This window comes from Dromiciops gliroides, chromosome 1 (assembly GCF_019393635.1).
Source record: "Dromiciops gliroides isolate mDroGli1 chromosome 1, mDroGli1.pri, whole genome shotgun sequence".
Lineage (NCBI taxonomy): Eukaryota > Metazoa > Chordata > Mammalia > Microbiotheria > Microbiotheriidae > Dromiciops > Dromiciops gliroides.
Window position 1 is genome coordinate 677,536,158 of NC_057861.1, and position 18,366 is coordinate 677,554,523.

The following is an 18,366-nucleotide window of genomic DNA, read 5'->3' on the forward strand; positions in this document are numbered from 1 at the left end:
AGATATCACATGCAGATTACATTAGCAAAGAAAGTTAAAATAATGAAATTTAATACTGGTGGGGTCTTGTAAAAACAGGCATAATATTATAATGATTATGGACCTGCACCGTTGGTGAAATCCATTTGGAAAGCAATATGCAATACAACAAGCACTACAAAAGTTTTCATACCCTTTGATACAGTAATCCCACTACTAGGACTATACTATACTATACTATAGATATTATTGACAGAAAAAACTGTATAACAATATATATTCCTAACATCAATTGTAATAGCAAAAATCTGGCAACAACCATATGACTAAGTGGCTCAAACTGTAATATGAGTGTAAGGAAACATTATTGTGTCATATACAAAAAATGAAAATGATGAAAACCCAAAGAATTATGGGAAGACATATGAAATAATGCAGTAAAGAAAGCAAAACTAAAAGAATATATATACTGACTATAGCTAGGTAATCAGTGGATAGAGTGCTGGATACAGTCAGGAAGACCTGAATTTAAATCTAGCTTCAGGCACTTCTTAGCTATGTGACCCTGGGCAAGTCATAACCTGGTCTGCCTCAGTTTCCACATATGAAAATGCGGATAATAAGATAAGAGCTTACCTCTCAGGGGCACTGTGAGAATAAAATGAGATAATATTTGTAAAGCATGTTGCAAACCTTAAAGTAATGTATGAATGCTAGCATAATAATTAAATCACTACAATTAACAAGTAATTCTGGGGAAAATAACACAGAAAAGGAAAATTTCAAAATGAGATACAGAAAAATGGGATGATTTACTATGATATTAAACTTAATGAACATATTTTTAATAAATTAATAGTTTACAGTTTACTGCAAAATTTTTGTTCTTGTTTGTATATGAGAGTCTTATTAAGGCTTAGATTTATAATTTTGGGGGGCAGCTGGGTGGCACAGCGGATAGAGCACTGGCCCTGGATTCAGGAGGACCTGAGTTCAAATCCAGCATCAGACACTTAACAATTACTAGCTGTATGACCCTGGGCAAGTCACTTAACCCCAATTGCCTCACCAAAAATAATGATAATAATAATATTTTTAAATGTATCTCTCTAAAAACATTAGAGCAACAGATTTCTTTATGCACAAACTGTGTACATTATATTATAAAGTACATAGCGGTACAAAATTTTAGACATTTCTAAGTTAAACACTTTTCCTTAAATTAAGTACCTTTTCTTGAAAGACAACAGCAGTTTCCAACCCAGGCATGATATCTAACAAGAGTCTGCAAGCAGCAGTGTTCAAAGGAGGCTCCCTGCTTGTCATCACATATGCATTCACCAACTATAAGCAGAAATAAAGGAGTAGCACTAGTTAGACATTCAATCTATGCAAACTGAGGCAATGTAATAAATTCCTTCATTAAAAAACTGTGAATGAGAATACTCTCATTCAATACCTAATCCTTCAATTATTTTAGGCATCCTTCAGGTTACAACAGTGCCCTCAAAATATAATAACATGACATACTTATAAAGAGAAAAATTACATGATGAAAGTTAACTTTTAAGAGAGGACAACTCAACAACTATGGAAGTAACGGACATTTAAGAGAAATAGGCTAATTAAATAAAAGAGAAATCCCCCACCTAGTTAATCATATATGTTAGCCACAAGGACTAGAAGAGGTATTATATGTCACCAGATCCTTGGCAAAGGCTAATCAACAACCAGGGTCTCTGAATTCCAAAAAAGTTTATGTAAACAGATTTACAAAAAGGACAGAATCAGGGCAGCTAGGTGGCGCAGTGGATAAAGCACCGGCCCTGGATTCAGGAGTACCTGAGTTCAAATCCGGCCTCAGACACTTGACACTTACTAGCTGTGTGACTCTGGGGAAGTCACTTAACCCCCAATGCCCCGCCCAAAAAAAAAAAAAGGATAGAATGATTAAAACTTCCTGTTTTACAGTACAGCGTAATTCCAATTCACAAGAAGGACCACAAGAAAAAAAAATCAGACAATTATTGAAAAGAAGGTACTGGGCTAGTAAAAAAGGAAACCTTTGACACCTCTCACTGAATGCTTTTACAAAAACATGTCTACTCTTAAAAAACAATCACAGTGAGCCACACTTCCTCCATTACTCTTTTACCTTGTAACCCAAGGAATAGAAGAGTGAAGTAGACACCCACAGGCTAAGATCACAGATCTTGTCAAACTGAAAAAGAACTCTGAGATGTCTCATGGATCACCTTGAAGCTAAATACATTTAAAGACAAATGAGAGGGGCAGCCAGGTGGCACAGTGGATAGAGCACCGGCCCTGGAGTCAGGAAGACCTGAGTTCAAATCTGATCTCAGACACTTGATACTTACTAGCTGTGTGACCTTGGGCAAGTCACTTAACCCCAATTGCCTCAAACAAAAAGGGGGGGCGAGAAGACGAATGAGAGAACACCTTAAGCAAAAAACTAGTACATATCTACCACCAGGGAAGTTCATTTAATACTTTTCTTCCAAATAAACCAACACCTTGGAAAGCAAATCCATCCCTTTCAATTCCCATTTGGTGCAACTTAAGTCGCTAAGATAAAGTAAATTAATTACAAAAGATAATGAAATTATAACATTTGCTTATTACAATATATAAAAGAAATAAATGAAAAAGCAAACCTACTGCATTCATAAAATCATCATTCTTGAAGAGTATTCTCAATAGGTGGCCCAACATACATTCTGGATCAGCTCGACCTGCCAAGACAAAAGGGAAGGAATAAAGTTAGCCTTTCCAATCCCTTCTACAAAGTCAGAATCCTGGAAGGAGACCCAGGATACTGATAATTTTTTTAAAAAAGAAAATCAAGAGGAAGGGGGGGAAATAACAAAAAAAATTAAAAACTGGATTTCAGAAATATTTGATAATCAGGCATTCAACAAACATTTAAGGGCATACTATGTGCTAGGCCCTGGGCCAAGCAATGGGAGTACAAAGAAAGGCAAAAGACAGTCACTGCTCTCAAAGCTCACAATCTGATGGGAAATAAAACATGCAAACAATTATGTACAAACAAGACAGATACAGGATAAACTGGAGATAATCAACAGAGGGGAAGCAATAGAATTAAGGAAGATCAGTAAAAGCTTCCTGTAGCAGGTGGGATTTTAGCTGGAACATCAAGGAATACAGGAAGCAGAAATGAGGAGTGAGAATATTTTTAGTGGGGCATTTTTAAGGGGAATTTCTGAAGTGCACCATGTTACATTTCCAATACTAGATGTGGAGTCAGAGAACCAGGATTCAAATCTCACTTTATTTCACCTATATGACTCTGGGCTAACCATTTAACTCCCCTGAGTCTCTTTTTTTTTTTCAGCTATAAGATGAGAAATTGGCCACAATTCCCTTGCAACTCCAAATCTATGATCCTATGAATATTGGTCTCACAAAAAATAGAGTTGAGGAAGCTATATCACAGGAGATTAAGAAAAGAGATCTAGCCTTTCAACCAAATACTAGGTTAAAACAGGCATTTAACAAGGAAGCTTTGGGAAGATACAAAATATATAGCTGGAAGAAGCTGACTTTATGACTAGTCTCCCCCAGAAAAACAGCCAATAAGATAGTAGTAACATCTTCTTCCACTAGCAAAAACATACAAACAAAAAAACAACCAGGGGGAAGCTAGGTGGTGCAGTGGATAAAGCACCGGCCCTGGATTCAGGTGTACCTGAGTTCAAATCCGATCTCAGATACTTGACACTTACTAGCTGTGTGACTTCGGGCAAATCACTTAACCCTCACCAGCTAATCAGTCACCAAGTTCTAGAGAAGCAACAGCCACTGACACCTTCATTTCTCACTTACAATCTCACTACAATAGAAATGAGGAGTAAGCTGTTGACAGATTATGTGAAAAAGTAATAACAAGATTACTTATACCACATTTATTATGCATCACATTGTGCTATACACTTTACAAATATTATCTCATTTGATCCCCACAACAACTCTGAGAGACAAGTGCTATGATTGTCTCCATTTTACAGATGAGAAAACTTAGCAAACAGAGGTTGTGACTTGCCCAGAGTCACAAAGCTACTAAGTGTCTGAGGCTGGATTTGAACACAGGTCTTCCTGACTCCAGGCCCAGTCTATCTATTGTGCCATCTAACTGACCCTAAGTATGCCCAAACTAAGGTTAAAAGAGAGGGTTTTTTCTTTTTAATAATCACCATTATGCATACATTTAATAAAGGCCATCATTTTAGTTTCCTTTTAGGTCTTAGGATAACAAAACCTTACTAATACTGTTTTGGGTTACAGAAAAAAAAGATTGAGAGGCATAAAGAGTAAGGCTACTTACTACACTGCTGCTTGACTGTAAGTGGAAGCCACAAAGGTATATTAGAGAATATAAAAATCAAAAACACAAAATATTTTAAATTGCAAGAATCTTTGAGATCATTTATTCCATGACCCTCAACTTTTTACAAATTAAAAAACTAATGCCTTGTATTGTTACTATTAACAGAATTTAATATAAGGTCTTAAAAATTAATTTTAGAGCTTTAAAATAATCATTCTGCCCTTTCCATTTCTCCATAGTAACTTCTGGAATTTTCTTCTGACATCTGCCTATTTCCTATTCAAATCTTCCATAATTCCCCTATTTTAATGATTTCCTCTTTTACATTTATCTTCAGATTCCATCACACTCTGAGGCATTTACTGAATCCATCTGGTATAAACTAAACATATTTTCATTTCTATAAGGTTACACACGAAAAACTCCAGTGAAAGTATGGCAGAGGGTCTAATATTAACCCTTTGGACTCTCCCATTTTAGAATACCTAATGAATATGTGTTTGAGAACAAAACAGACACTATGGAAGATGCCAGAAAAATCAAGGTTAAGAAATTATCTTTTTCTTTCATGTCATCTATCTTCATTCCTGTTATTTACAAATACACCCCAAGGGGCAGCTAGATGGCACAGTGGATAGAACACTGGCTCTGGAGTCAGGAGTACCTGAGTTCAAATCCGGCCTCAGACACTTAACACTTACTAGCTGTGTGACCCTGGGCAAGTCACTTAACCCCAATTGCCTCACTAAAAAAAACAAAACAACAACAACAACAACAATTACACCCCAAATTACAGATCGATTCAAAAAAGATGGTAGGCATAGCACAACGGGAACAGTTCTCAATCTAAAGTTAGAACCTGTGTTCAAATGTTGGCTCTATCATTTATTACTTGTGTGACTTGTGACAAGCCACAATTTCTTTGTGCCTCAGTTCCTCATTTTTTTTTTTTTTTGAGGCAAGGTTAAGTGATTTGCCCAGGGTCGTATAACTAAAAAGTGTCAGAGGCTAGATTTAAATGCAGGTCTTCCTGACTTGGGGGGGGGGGGAGGGCGGGGGGGGGGTGTTCTATCTGCTACACCACCTAACTGCCCCTTTTTTTCTTTCAGTCCCTCTTTTTTAAAATGAAATGCAGTCTTCCTCTCTTTCTTTCTTCCTTCCCTTCCCCCCTCCTCCCTTCTTTATCAACAAAAATAACAACCAGGAGAATCAGAGGCGGAGCTAAAATGGCAGAGTAAAGGAAGGCCCTCTCACCTGAGCTCTCCCAAATTCCCCTCCAAAACAACTTTAAAATAACACCTCAAAACAAATTCTGGGGGCAGCTAGATGGCACAATGTTTAGAGCACTGGCCCTGGATTCAGGAGGACCTGAGTTCAAATATAGCCTCAGACGCTTACTAGCTGTGTGACCCTGGTCAAGTCACTTGACCCTCATTGCCCCCCAAAAATATATATATATATTTTGTATTAAAAAGAAAAAAATTTCAAGGTCCTGTGGCAAGATCTTATAAGATCTTAATCTTATTAGTCAAATTCTAATACATACATCCCAATAAATTATACCAAATCACATAAGGCAGGTTGGGTTACTGTGAGGTTCCATTATAATTTGTTGTTAAGTCATTTTAGTCATGTCCAACTGTTCGTGACCCTATTTGGGGTTTTCTTGGCAAACATACTGCAGTGACTTGCCATTTCCTTCTCCAGCTCATTTTACAGGTGAAGAAACTGAGACAAACAGGCTTAAGTGATTTGCCCAGAGGCAGCTAGGTGGCACAGTGGATAGAGCACTGGCCCTGGAGTCAAGAGGACCTGAGTTCAAATCCGGCTTCAGACACTTGACACTTACTAGCTGTTTGACCCTGGGCAAGTCACTTAACCCCAACTGCCTCACCAAAAAAAAAAAGAAAGAAAGAAAAGAAAATGTAATGGTTTGGGGTTGGGGGTGGGAAATGAAGAATATATTTTTTTTAATTCACTCAAAAAATGTTTTGGTTTTCTAAAAAGAAAAAACAAGTCCTTAAATTTTTCAGGCAATGATCCTGCTAAACATATCAAATGTGATTCTTTTATGACCCAGTCAAATTAAGCATAATCCACTTCAGGTTTTTAAACAAAGTGACTTTTGAGCAGTAAAGGGTATCCTACAATCAAGGCACTGTACATGCTTCAATTTCCCTCAGAATTTCCTGGTTTTCATCTCCTTTTTTTTTTTTTTTTTTTTTTTTGGTGAGGCAATTGGGATTAAGTGACTTGCCCAGGGTCACACAGCTAGTAAGTGTCAAGTGTCTGAGGCTGGATTTGAACTCAGGTACTCCCGACTCCAGGGCCGATGCTCAATCCACTGTGCCACCTAGCTGCCCCAATCTCCCTTCATTTTTAACACGGTTTCAAGATTTCTAGGATCTTTGCAAAAGTTTAAAGATACTCCCTCAGAAACAAACTGGGTAACATGCAAACACATCTGAACCAATGGAAGTAATTGGCAATAGGCAGTTTAATAATATAAAACATTTCTTTCCATTGGCAGCTTTCTTATTTTACAAAGATCAGACGCAAGAATTGGTAAACAGATCTTACCAGGATGTCTATCATCAAATGGATCTGGATCTCCCTTACGATATTCTTCAGTTTCTTTCTCAATCAACTCTGACATCCTAATACAAAAGGAGAGAAACATTCTGGTCATAAACTGACAATTGTACCAAAAATTCAACTTCACCTATGACAAGCATTCAAACAATTAGAGCATAAATTCCTTCAGAGTAGGGATTGTTTCCTTCTTATTTGTATCCCTGGAGCCAAACACAGTGCCTGAAATATGGCAAGAACTTAACAAATTTGTTGACTGATTGAAATAATGTTTGTAAAAAAAAAAAGAAAGCCAGTGATAGGAAAAGGGGAAATTTCCTGATATGTATGTGAATATCTTTCATGAAACATTAACTTACCAAAACAGTGGAACACAAGTAACATTTGCCCCTTCCTTTCAAACACAAGCATGACAGCACTGAAGCAAACATGTAAACAGGTTTTTTTTTGTCCAAAGCACTTGAATGCAACAATGAAACAAGAAAAGCACATAACAATAACCCTTTTTGCAAGAAAAGGAAAATAAGAGGAAAAACCCAAGAAACAGGAAAGGGCAGGAACAAATAGGAAAGAGGAATCACAAGTCAAGGTCTAAAACAATCTAAATCAAGTTTTTCTGGAGTAAAAGAACTCCAAACCTGCCATTTAAAAAAAATTAAGCTGAGGAAGACTAGTAAAGCAACACTTGAAATTCAAACCTCAGCAGAGTGTCTCTTTAGGGTCACTACCCTTAAAGATCAAGTGCCTGCTAACCTGGACTCCCTAATAATTGCCACACTAACTGCACAGGGCCCACAACTAAAGAGGAATTCAGAGTTCCATAGCTTCAGGCAGCTTGTGCAGTGAGACTGGTTTTTTATCTACTCCTCTTATCTGTCAGCATTGTCTCTTCAAATTAAGATCCAAGAGGGTGTTATCAAATGCTCCTGAGAAGTGAGTCAGTAAGGAAGAAAACAATATGAGGGTCAGACTATATCTACTCCATGAGCCTCAAGTCTCAATTCCCAATGCATTCCTCGAAAGTGATCTTTTCCAATGGTTACCATCTCCGACCTCCTCTGTTCAGTCAATCCAAACAACTTCTGTTAACTTCCTAATAAATACAGACTTTTTCCTTCACAAAAACTATATACTGCCTTTTTTACAAAACAAATAGGTAAGTATTGTTGCAAAAAACTTGTGGGTAGCTCTGAACAAATTATTTCCCCATCAAGCCTATTAGGTGTTTGTGCCTTTTGCCTCATCAACTTTGAAATAATTCCCTTTTCTGCAGAGGCTGAAATTCAAGGGAACCAAAAGGAAGCTTTTCTACACTGCACACATATTTATATAATAATAGCTAGCATTTATATAACACTATAAGGTTTATAAAGCACCTTACAAATATTATCTCACTTTATCCTCAAAAAACTGATAGTTGCTACATTAATCCCATTTTGCATGAAACTAGGTAAGAAAGAAGTGAAGTGACTTGCCCAGGACCATACATAGCTAGTAAGGGTCCTAGGCAATATCTGAACTGAGGTCTTCCTGATTACCAAGTCCAAAGCTGCCTGTTTGGGTACTACCAATTTCCTTGTTACATGAAATAGGTATCTGAGGGGAAAAAAACCAATCAACTATGCATTTCACTCCTGAAGACTCCATAAATCCTTCTGGAAAACCCAGATATTTCTAGATCTGGGAAATAAGAAAGAAAACATTTACATCTACTACTTCATATTAACCACATGATTCTATAAGAGAACCATAAAAGTCTCTTTTGATGAACTGACTCTACCATTATACTTTGTGGTGTAGTGCAACATGGATTTGACTTGGCAGTTAGGAAGACCTGAGTTCAAAAATAAACCTCACCCACTTATTGGCTATGTAAACCTAGATACATCACTTAATTTCTCTCAGCCTCAGTTTCCTAATCTGTTAAATGGAGACAACAATAGTGACATCTACTTTACAAAGTTGTTGTGAAGATCAAATGAAGTAACATATAGAAAGTGCAAACTTTAAAACAATATAGTTTATTAGTTATTACAATATATTGTTGTTATTGAATCATTTCAATCATATCTGACTCTCTGTGATTCCATTTAGGATTTTCTCCTCATCCTTAGATGAGGATCTGTGACAACTGACTTGCCCAGAGTAACACAGTTAATAGTGTGTCAGGCTGGATTTGAACTAAGATCCTCCTGACTCCAGGGCCAGCACTCTATCCACTGCAACATAAAGCACTTGGCAAATCCTAAACTGTTATATAAAAGCCAATTGTTATTATTAATAGTGCTTACACATTTTCACTAATATAAATGTTTTAAAGTTTTGAAAAAAACATTTTGTTAATCTTAGGTTGACTAGATATAAAAATAAAGGAAGATGCTATTCAATTTATCTTTTTTAAACACATGGAGGGAGAAAGTTTTAGGGTTTTACTAATAATGAGGCAACAAGAAGTAGAAAAAAGCAGGAGGCAACCTGGTAGAGTAGAAAGAGCAATGAATGACTGACAGACTCTGGAATCAAAGCACCTGGGTTCAAATCCTGCTCTTATTGATTATTTCCTGTGTGATATTGGCCAAGTCCATTCACCTCTCTGGACCTGTTCCTCATCTAGAAAATGAAAAAACTGTCCTATATGATTTCTGAAGCCCCTTTCAACACTAGATATACAATGCTTTGGTCACCAGTCCTTGAAGGTCGAATGTGTAGTCAAGTCCGAACTCTACCATTACCTGAACAATGTCAGTCAGTCAACAAGCATTTAAGTATTTCCTCTGTGCTAAGCACTGGATACACAAAGGAAAGGCAAAAACAGTTTCTGCCCTCGAAGAGCTCACACTCAGATCGGAAAGAAATTATGCAAAAGCTACATATAAGCAAAGTACATACAGAGTAAGCTGTGGAGGTAATATCAGAGGGAAGGCCCCAACAGAGTGGGAAGAGAAGTAGGAGGTAGAAAAGCCTCTGGTAAAATAAAGATTTTTTTTTTTTAGACATGAAGGAAACCAGGGAATCCAGAAGCAGAGGTAAAGAGGGAGAGTGTCAGGCATGGATAGGGTCAGGAAAGGGAGTGTCTAAGGAATGGCAAAAAGACTGGTGTCACTGAATCATGGAGTACATGGAGGGGAGCAAAATACAAGGTTAAGAAGAGGCCAAGTTATAAAGGGCTTTAAAAACTAAAACACAGGATTTTATATTTGATCCTGGAGGCAATAGGGAGCATCTGGGGTTTATCAAGTAGAGGAATGACATGGTCAGACCTGCACTTAGGAAGATCATTTTAGCAAATAAGTGGTGGATGGAATGAAGTAGAAAGAGACCTGAGGCAGATAGGTCAACCAGGTTACTGCAATAGTCTGTCCATGTGAGGCACGTGGGGAGGTGGTTTGAAAGTGAGGAGTCTGGGGCAGTTAGGTGGCTCAATGGATAAAGCACCGGCCCTGAATTCAGGAGGACCTGAGTTCAAATCCAGCCTCAGACACTGGACATTTACTAGCTGTGTGATAACCCTGGGCAAGTCACTTAACCTTCATTGCCCCACCCGTCCCCCCCTCCCAAAAAAGTGAGGAGTTGTCTTTCAGATCTGCCATCCGCCATCAACAGGTGGACCCAGCAGCACAATGCAGATTTTCATGAAGACCCTGACGGGGAAGACCATCACCCTTGAGATTGAACCATCTGATTCTACTGAAAATGTCAAGGCAAAGATACTAGATAAAGAAGGTATTCCCCCCAATCAGCAAAGGTTGATTTTTGTGGGCAAGCAACTGGAAGATGTATGGACTTTGTCTGACTACAACATTCAGAAGGAGTCTACGCTTCATTTTGTTCTGAGACTTAGGGATGGTACCAAGAAGAGAAAGAAAGAAGTCTTACACTACTCCTAAAAAGAACAAGCATAAGAGAAAGAAAGTCAAGCTTGCTGTTCTGAAGTACTATAAGGTTGATGAGAATGGCAAGATCAGCCGCCTTGGACAAGAATGTGGTGCTAAAGTCTTTATGGCCAGCCATTTTGACAGACATTATTCTGGCAAGTGTTGTCTAACCTACTGCTGCAACAAGCCAGAAAACAAGTAAATGTATGTGTCTTAATAAAAAGAGTCAACTATTTTTGGGAAAAAAAAGAAAGTGAGGAGTCATCGATGACATCTGGGTTGCAAGCCTAGGTGATGGTATTCTCAAAAGCAATAAGGAAGTTAAAAAGAAAGGAGGGATTGAGAGGAGAAGATAATGAGTGCAGTTTTGAACATGTTGAATTTTAAGATGTCTACAAGACATTCTGTGCAAGAAGTCTAATAGGCAGTTGGAAATGATAAGGCTGAAGGTCAGGAGCTCATTTGCACAGAGATGATAATTACATCCATAGGAACTGATAAGAGCACCAAGAAAAATATTACCGTGTAAAAAAAGAAGAGGGGTTATGACAGAGTCTTGGGGGATACCCATGCTTAGCAGGTAGGACCGGGAGATTCAGAAAAGGAAACTAAGGATCAGTCACACAGGTAGCAAGAGCATCATAAGAGAGTGGTGTCACAAAAAACTAGAGAGAGAAGAATATAAAGTAGAAGAGGGTAAACAACAGAAAGTGATAAAAAATGTAAAATAGATCATTTTGATTATATCAAATTTAAAAGCTTTTGCACAAACAAAATTAATGTAACCAAGAAAGGAATATATCCTTAAGGAAAGCAGAAAACTGGGAAAGAATTTTTGAAACAAATATAAGTCATTCCCCAATTGATAAATGGCCAAAGGACATGAACAGGCAGTTTTCAAAGAAATCAAAAGTATCTATAGTCATGAAAAAATGCTCTAAATCACTATCGATCAGAGAAATGAAAATTAAAACCATTCTGAGGTACTACCTCACATCTATCAGAGTAGCAAATGTAACAAAAAAAGAAAATGTTGGATGTTGGAAGGGATGTAGGAAAACTGGGACAAAAACTGCTGGGAAAACTGGAAAACAGCATGGCAGAAACCAGGTATGGTGGAACTGTGAAAATATCCAACCATTCTGGAGAGCAATTTGGAACTATGCCCAAAGGGCTATAGAACTGTACATATACCAATGCTAGGTTTATATCCCAAAGGCATCCCCGAAAAGAGAAAAAGACCTATTTATACAAAAATATTTATATTAGCTCTTTTTGTGGTGGCTAAGAACTGAAAATCAAAGGAATGCCCATCAACTGAGGAATGGCTAAACAAACTGTGGTATATGATGGTGATGGAATATTATTGTGCTATAAGAATTGACAAGCAGGATGATTTCAGAAAGGCCTGGAAAGACTTATATGAACTGATATATAGTGAAGAGAGTAGAACTAAGAGAACGTTGTGTACAGTGACAGCAATATTATTTGATGAAGAACTGTAAATGACTTAACTATTCTAAGCAATACAATGATCCAAGACAATCCCAAAGGACTAATGATAAAGCATACTATCTACCTCCAAAGAAAGAAATAATACTGACTGAACAGCTGAAGCACGCTATTTTTTACTTTCTTTCATTTTTTTTCCTTTTTCAAGTATTCTTGTACAAAATGACTAATATGGTAATGTTTTATATAACTGCATGGTGTAATCGAATGTATTAATTTGATCATTGATAACACTATGCTAAGGTTTAGTAAAAAATCCAGCAATTCAAACAGTTAAAGAAGAAAATCCAACTTTCCAGTCCAGAGCCCAGAGCCCAGTTTTCCAGACCAGAATCCAGCTTCCTCCTGATGACATCTTACCACTTCAAGAAGACAAGAGAACTCAGAGACTTTATATGAACAGTTTTTGTTTTGTTAGTTTTTGTTATCTCCTTCTATTATTATATACCATCTGTAACATGTACTCTCTGCAGAGGCCCTCCCTATGCAAGATCAATGTCAAAGTGTCACGTTCCTGAGGGACTGTCCCTCTAGACAAAACTTTTCTCTCTCCCTTTTCTATATTAATATTAACATATTATTAGTTAGCATAGGATATTATTTTTGGCTGTTTCATTGAGCAAACTCATTCATTTTTCAAATGAAACAAAGGGGGGAATGTGGTAAAAATTATTTGTGGTAAAGATATATATGGGGGGGGGGGGCGGCTAGATAGCACAGTGGATAAAGCACCGGCCCTGGATTCAGGAGTACCTGAGTTCAAATCTGGCCTCAGACACTTGACACTTACTAGCTGTGTGACCCTGGGCAAGTCACTTAACCCCCATTGCCCCGCAAAACAAAACAAAAACAACAACAACAACAAAAAACCAAGATATATATCGGAAGTTTTAGCTGAATCATTTGAGAGATTGCACATGCTACTGAAGCGGCTTTTGAAGGACCTCCTTTTTTTGGGGAGGAGAACACAAGGAACTTCCGGTGCGTGGACTTAAAAGTGAGAGCAGGAACAGAAGTTGGCGTTCTCTGGCTGCTAAACTTAGCCATGGCGGCACGCGCGGGTGAGAGGGATTGAGAAACACGTGGTTGGTGTTCGGCTTTGGGTGTGCTGGTTCTCGGCCTGGAGGGCAGTTTGGGATTCAGTGAGTTTTATAAAGGAAAATAGACTAAGTTTAGATCTAAGGTCATTCATCTGTATTTCTACTTCCCTATTTCCCTAACTGGTATCACCTTTTGTTGTCTAATTAATTCCCAATCAATAAAAACTAATCCCTCACAGATTAAAGCTCAGAGGCTTCTTTTTCTTAGTGGTCTGGGAGATATATATATATATATAAAAGGGAAAAGTTAAAAGGGGGAGTTTAATGCTCTGTATATCCAATTTTGAATCTCACAATGGTAATGTTTTATATGCCTACTGGCTCAGGGAGGGAGGAAAGGAGGGATAGAATTTGGAACTCAAAACTTTAAATAAAAATGTTTTATGTTTTTTATTTTATTATTATTATCATCATCATTAGAGAGAGAGTTTGATTGATTGATTATTGGTAATTACGGAGAGAAGAGTTTCAGCCAAAAGATGAGGTTGGAAGTCAAAATACAGAGTTAAGAAGCCAATAAAAGAAAAAGAAATGGAGGCACTGATTGTCAATTACCTTTTCAAGGAGTTTAACCACAAAAGGAAGAAGAAATATAGAATTATAGTTTCTGAGGATGGATGGTTCAAATGATAGGGTTTTGAGGATGGGGAAGAAATGGGCATGTTTGTAGGCAATAAAAAAGGAGTCATACACAGAGACTGAGCATTAGTGAAAGAGTATGGCTGATAGAGGGGACAATCTACTGGAGGAAAGGATGTAATGAGATCATGTAGGCACATAGAGGTTTGCCTTAGCAAGGCGTAGGACCACCTCTTCACAGGGAAAAGCATCTAAGTAATATCAATTCAAGAGAAGGGGAAAAAAGAGAGCTCTCAGTGAATGTCCTCAATTTTTTTCAATAAAATATTAGGTATGGATAGAGCACCGGCCCTGGAGTCAGGAGTACCTGAGTTCAAATCCAGCCTCGGACACTTAACACTTACTAGCTGTGTGACCCTGGGCAAGTCACTTAACCCCAATTGCCTCACTAAAAAATTATACATATATATATATATATATTAGGCAAGGTTCTCAGCTGAGAAAGTGAGGGGAGGGGAAAACTTTGGATGTTTGAGGAGTAATGAAAAGGTTTAAAAAAGCTGCTGTGGTAAGTGGGATTGTGAATTGATTAGGTAACTGTAAAAGACAGCTTTTCTGTATGAGGGACCAATTAAAAATATGTAACATAAATCTGCAATAGACTCACAACCAGCACAGTTTAGAGATTTTCTCCAACTCTGTTCAGCAGCACATGAGTAGGAGAAGAGACTACAGATTGTGGGAGTAATACAAGACAGGACCTTGACAGAGCATGATCAGAAACAGGATAAGAGGACAAAGGATTCAAGAGTAGAACACCAAAGAGTCAAGTTGGGGAAGGGAAAAAAGTACAACCACTGAAACTGAAGAGTGGAAGGATAAAGGGCACCGCTATGACAAAATCTATGGAGGGCATCTCTTGGCACTTAATGGACACTCAGTACAAAAGCTTATAGTAAACCACAGTGCTTTAATTCCCCAAGACTACCAAGCACCAAAAAATATTTTTTGTTGATCACTATGCCTTAGCACCAACACCTTGACTTAGGAAATTAACTTGGGAAAACTTTAGTGAACAGTACATCAAACAAGAAACAAATATATAAATGTACCTCCCTCTAAAGTTACCAAGCATTTGTCACTAAGACTTTGAATAAAAGTGCAATGAGAATGGCCAACAAATATGAGGTATACCTCTCTTCCTACTGCAAAACAAATGGTTACTGTCTGCAAAATGTCCAGAATTTACAGGGATAAGATCAGACACCACCCCCCACTTCTAGCTCCACCCCCTAAGACCCAGTTCCTTGTATGTTAAAAGAGAGAGCATGGGGCAGCTAGATGGCGCAGTAGATAGAGCACCAGCCCTGAAGTCAGGAGTACCTGAGTTCAAATCCGGCCTCAGACACTTAACACTTACTAGCTGTGTGACCCTGGGCAAGTCACTTAACCCCAATTGCCTCACTAAAAAAAAAAAAAGAAAAGAGAGAGCATTTTGCATCTCAGAGATTACAAATGCTTCTCTACTCTGTTACACTACAAAAACTTCACTCTCCAAGAGCTATTCTATATTCCTTTATCCACTGTTAACTAAGCACTGATGGAGAAATCTGTCCAGAAAAATTTGACTCAGATGAGTACTGTAATCTTTAAAAAGCTAAACATTGGGGCAGCTAGATGGCGCATTGGTTAAAGCACCGGCCCTGGATTCAGGAGTACCTGAGTTCAAATCCAGCCTCAGACACTTGACACTTACTAGCTGTGTGACCATGGGCAAGTCACTTAACCCCCATTGCCTTAAAAAAAAAAAAAAGCTAAACATACAGCAGGATCACTGAGAAGTTCCAGTGGTCTCCATAACTCCATGTCTGGCAAACAAATAGTGGAAACAGCCTAACAGTGTTGTCTAAGGCCCTGAGGGAATAGGTGACTTACCCAGGGTCACAAAGATAGTATGTATTAAAGATATAACAAACCTAAATCAGAACAGCAGGGCATCATATATAGAATAGTGAAGCTGAAGTCCGGGAAACCTGAGTTCAAATCCTGCCTTAAGACACTTATGTGACCACAGGCAAATCATTCAACAACCTCTGTCAGCCTTAGTCTCCTCATCTGTAAAATGAGGATTTTAAAAATTGCACCTATTCACAGGACTGTTGGGAGGATCCAGTAAGATATAATATATGTAAAATATTTTGCCAACCCTAAAGTGCCATATAAATGTTAGCTATTTATTACTTGGTCTTCCTGCCTCTAAGGCCAACCTACATAACTCTCAAACTACGAATTGCAAAGTGGATGGCTATTTCCTTTGGGAGAGAAAGTCTGCTCATTGGAAGCCCCCTCTACCAATTAAATGACAAGTCATCTCAAAACAAAACAGAACCCAATGTGGCTGTGCAAGCTCATTTCACTGTGCTCTAGTACACTACTCATCAGATAGCCTGATCCATATATGCTGCAGTTTCAGCGGGCAGAATGGCTTCATCTGCCTTCACTTGGTCTTCCTGCCACCCTTTAGATTAGCTATAAATAAATGGATACTAAACTGTGTGGCAAAGAAAGAAATTTCTTCTGTTTGGAAAAATGTAACAAAAAAGCAAACAAACTGTACAAATGTGGAGAAAATTTTTCCGAAAAATTGTAAATGGCCCATTAGTTGTGAAACTAAACAGTGAGTTCCAATCTTTACACCACGACACTTCCTATCTAGTCCCACCAGTGCCAGTCTAGATCAGCTCATACCTGGATTACTACAGTAGCTCCTGGCAAGGTTCCCTTACTTAAGGCTCAGCCTGTTATAGCAACCTTACTATACTGCTGCCACACTAACCCTATTTAAATACCACCTTTCATCATAACAAACTCAAAACTCTCCAGAAGCTCTCTACTACACCAACTCTAAAGTCTTCTGTTTGAACACAGGTCAGAACTGAATATGAAGGGATGATAGCTGTAAAGCATTTATTTTTTGTTTATCCTTTTTCTTTGTGGGGCAAACAGGGTTGGGTATCTTATGTCTGAGACCAGATTTGGGCTCAGGGCCTCTTGGGTCCAGGGCTGGTACTTTGTCCACTGTGCCACCTAGCCAAGCCATGATGACATCTTTAAAATAGGGTTGATGGGTAGGAGAAATGGACTGGGGGAGGGGGGAGGGGGGAAAGAATGGGGGAGTGAGTGAACCTTACTATCATCAGAACTGGCTCAAAGAGAGAATGACATACATACTCAAGTGGGTATAGTAATATATTTTTGCCCTGAGGGAAAGAAGGAGGGGAAAGAGATGGGGGAGAGGAGGGAAGGACAGATTGGGAGAGGGAGCAGTAAAAAACAAAACACTTTCAAGGAAGGTGAAGATGTTCTGCATAACTGCACAAGTATGACATATTGAATTGCTTGATTTCATAGTTAAGGAGGGTTGAGGAGGGAGGGAGTAAGAATTAGCTCAAAGACCTTAATCTCATCAGAGTGGGCTCAAGGAGGGAATAACATTCACACTGGGAGGAATAATCTATTTAACCCTACAGGAAAGAAGGGAAAGAGGATAAGGAAGGAAGGGTGAAAGAAGGGAGGGAAGAGCAAGGGAGGGGGCAGTCTGAAGTAAAACACTTTTGAGGGAGCAGCTAGGTGGCACAGTAGATAAAGTACTGGCCCTGGATTCAGGAGGACCTGAGTTCAAATCCAGCCTCCAGGCAAGTGTTTACTTGACACTTACTAGCTGTGTGACCCTGGGCAAGTCACTTAACCTTCACTGCCCTGCAAAAACCAAACAAACAAAAAAACACTTTTGAGGAGGAATAGAGTAAAAGAAGATAGAAAATAGAGTAAATATCATGGAAAGGGAATAGGATAGAGGGAAATTATTATGATAATTGACTATAATGGCAAAATGTATGGTACCTACTTTGCTATTGTGATGAAAATTCTTTGTCAAGTTTAAGGTACTATATAAAAGTTATGATGAACAGGATGCTATCAGAAAAACCTGGGAAGACCTATATGAACTAAAGCAGAGTGAAATGTACTGTATACAAAATAACAGCAATAGTGTAAGATGATCTGCTGGGAAGCACGTGGTTATTTTCAGCAAGGCAATGATCCAATATAACCCTGAAGGACTTAATGAAAATTGCAATCCATTTTCAGAGAAAGAATTGATGGTATCTGAAAACAAATTGAAACACATTTTTTTTCTTTGACAATTTCTTAATCTGAAGTTTTGTTTTTTATCTGTTTTCTCTCACAACCTAGCTAATGTGGGGATGTTTTCCATGACTACTCATGTATAACTTATAATGAATTGCTTGAGTTCTTGGGGTGGAGGTGGGAAGGGAGGGAGGAAGAGAAGTCGGAGCAC

General features: G+C 38.3%; 1 protein-coding gene and 1 pseudogene across 4 annotated transcripts in view; one reads left to right on the forward strand and one right to left on the reverse strand.

The window, feature by feature from the left end:
- DCAF1 (DDB1 and CUL4 associated factor 1) overlaps positions 1–18,366 on the reverse strand; it is an 80,939-nt gene that overhangs the window by 51,839 nt on the left and 10,734 nt on the right. For all 4 annotated transcript variants that reach the window (XM_043979610.1, XM_043979613.1, XM_043979611.1 and 1 more), the window contains exons 3-5: positions 6,929–7,005; positions 2,659–2,732; positions 1,210–1,323 (exon numbers count right to left, since the gene is read on the reverse strand). In XM_043979610.1, the coding sequence (XP_043835545.1) occupies positions 1,210–1,323; positions 2,659–2,732; positions 6,929–7,005 (265 nt within the window). The remainder of the gene's footprint in view (positions 1–1,209; positions 1,324–2,658; positions 2,733–6,928; positions 7,006–18,366) is intronic.
- On the forward strand, positions 10,561–11,017 carry LOC122737146 (annotated as a pseudogene).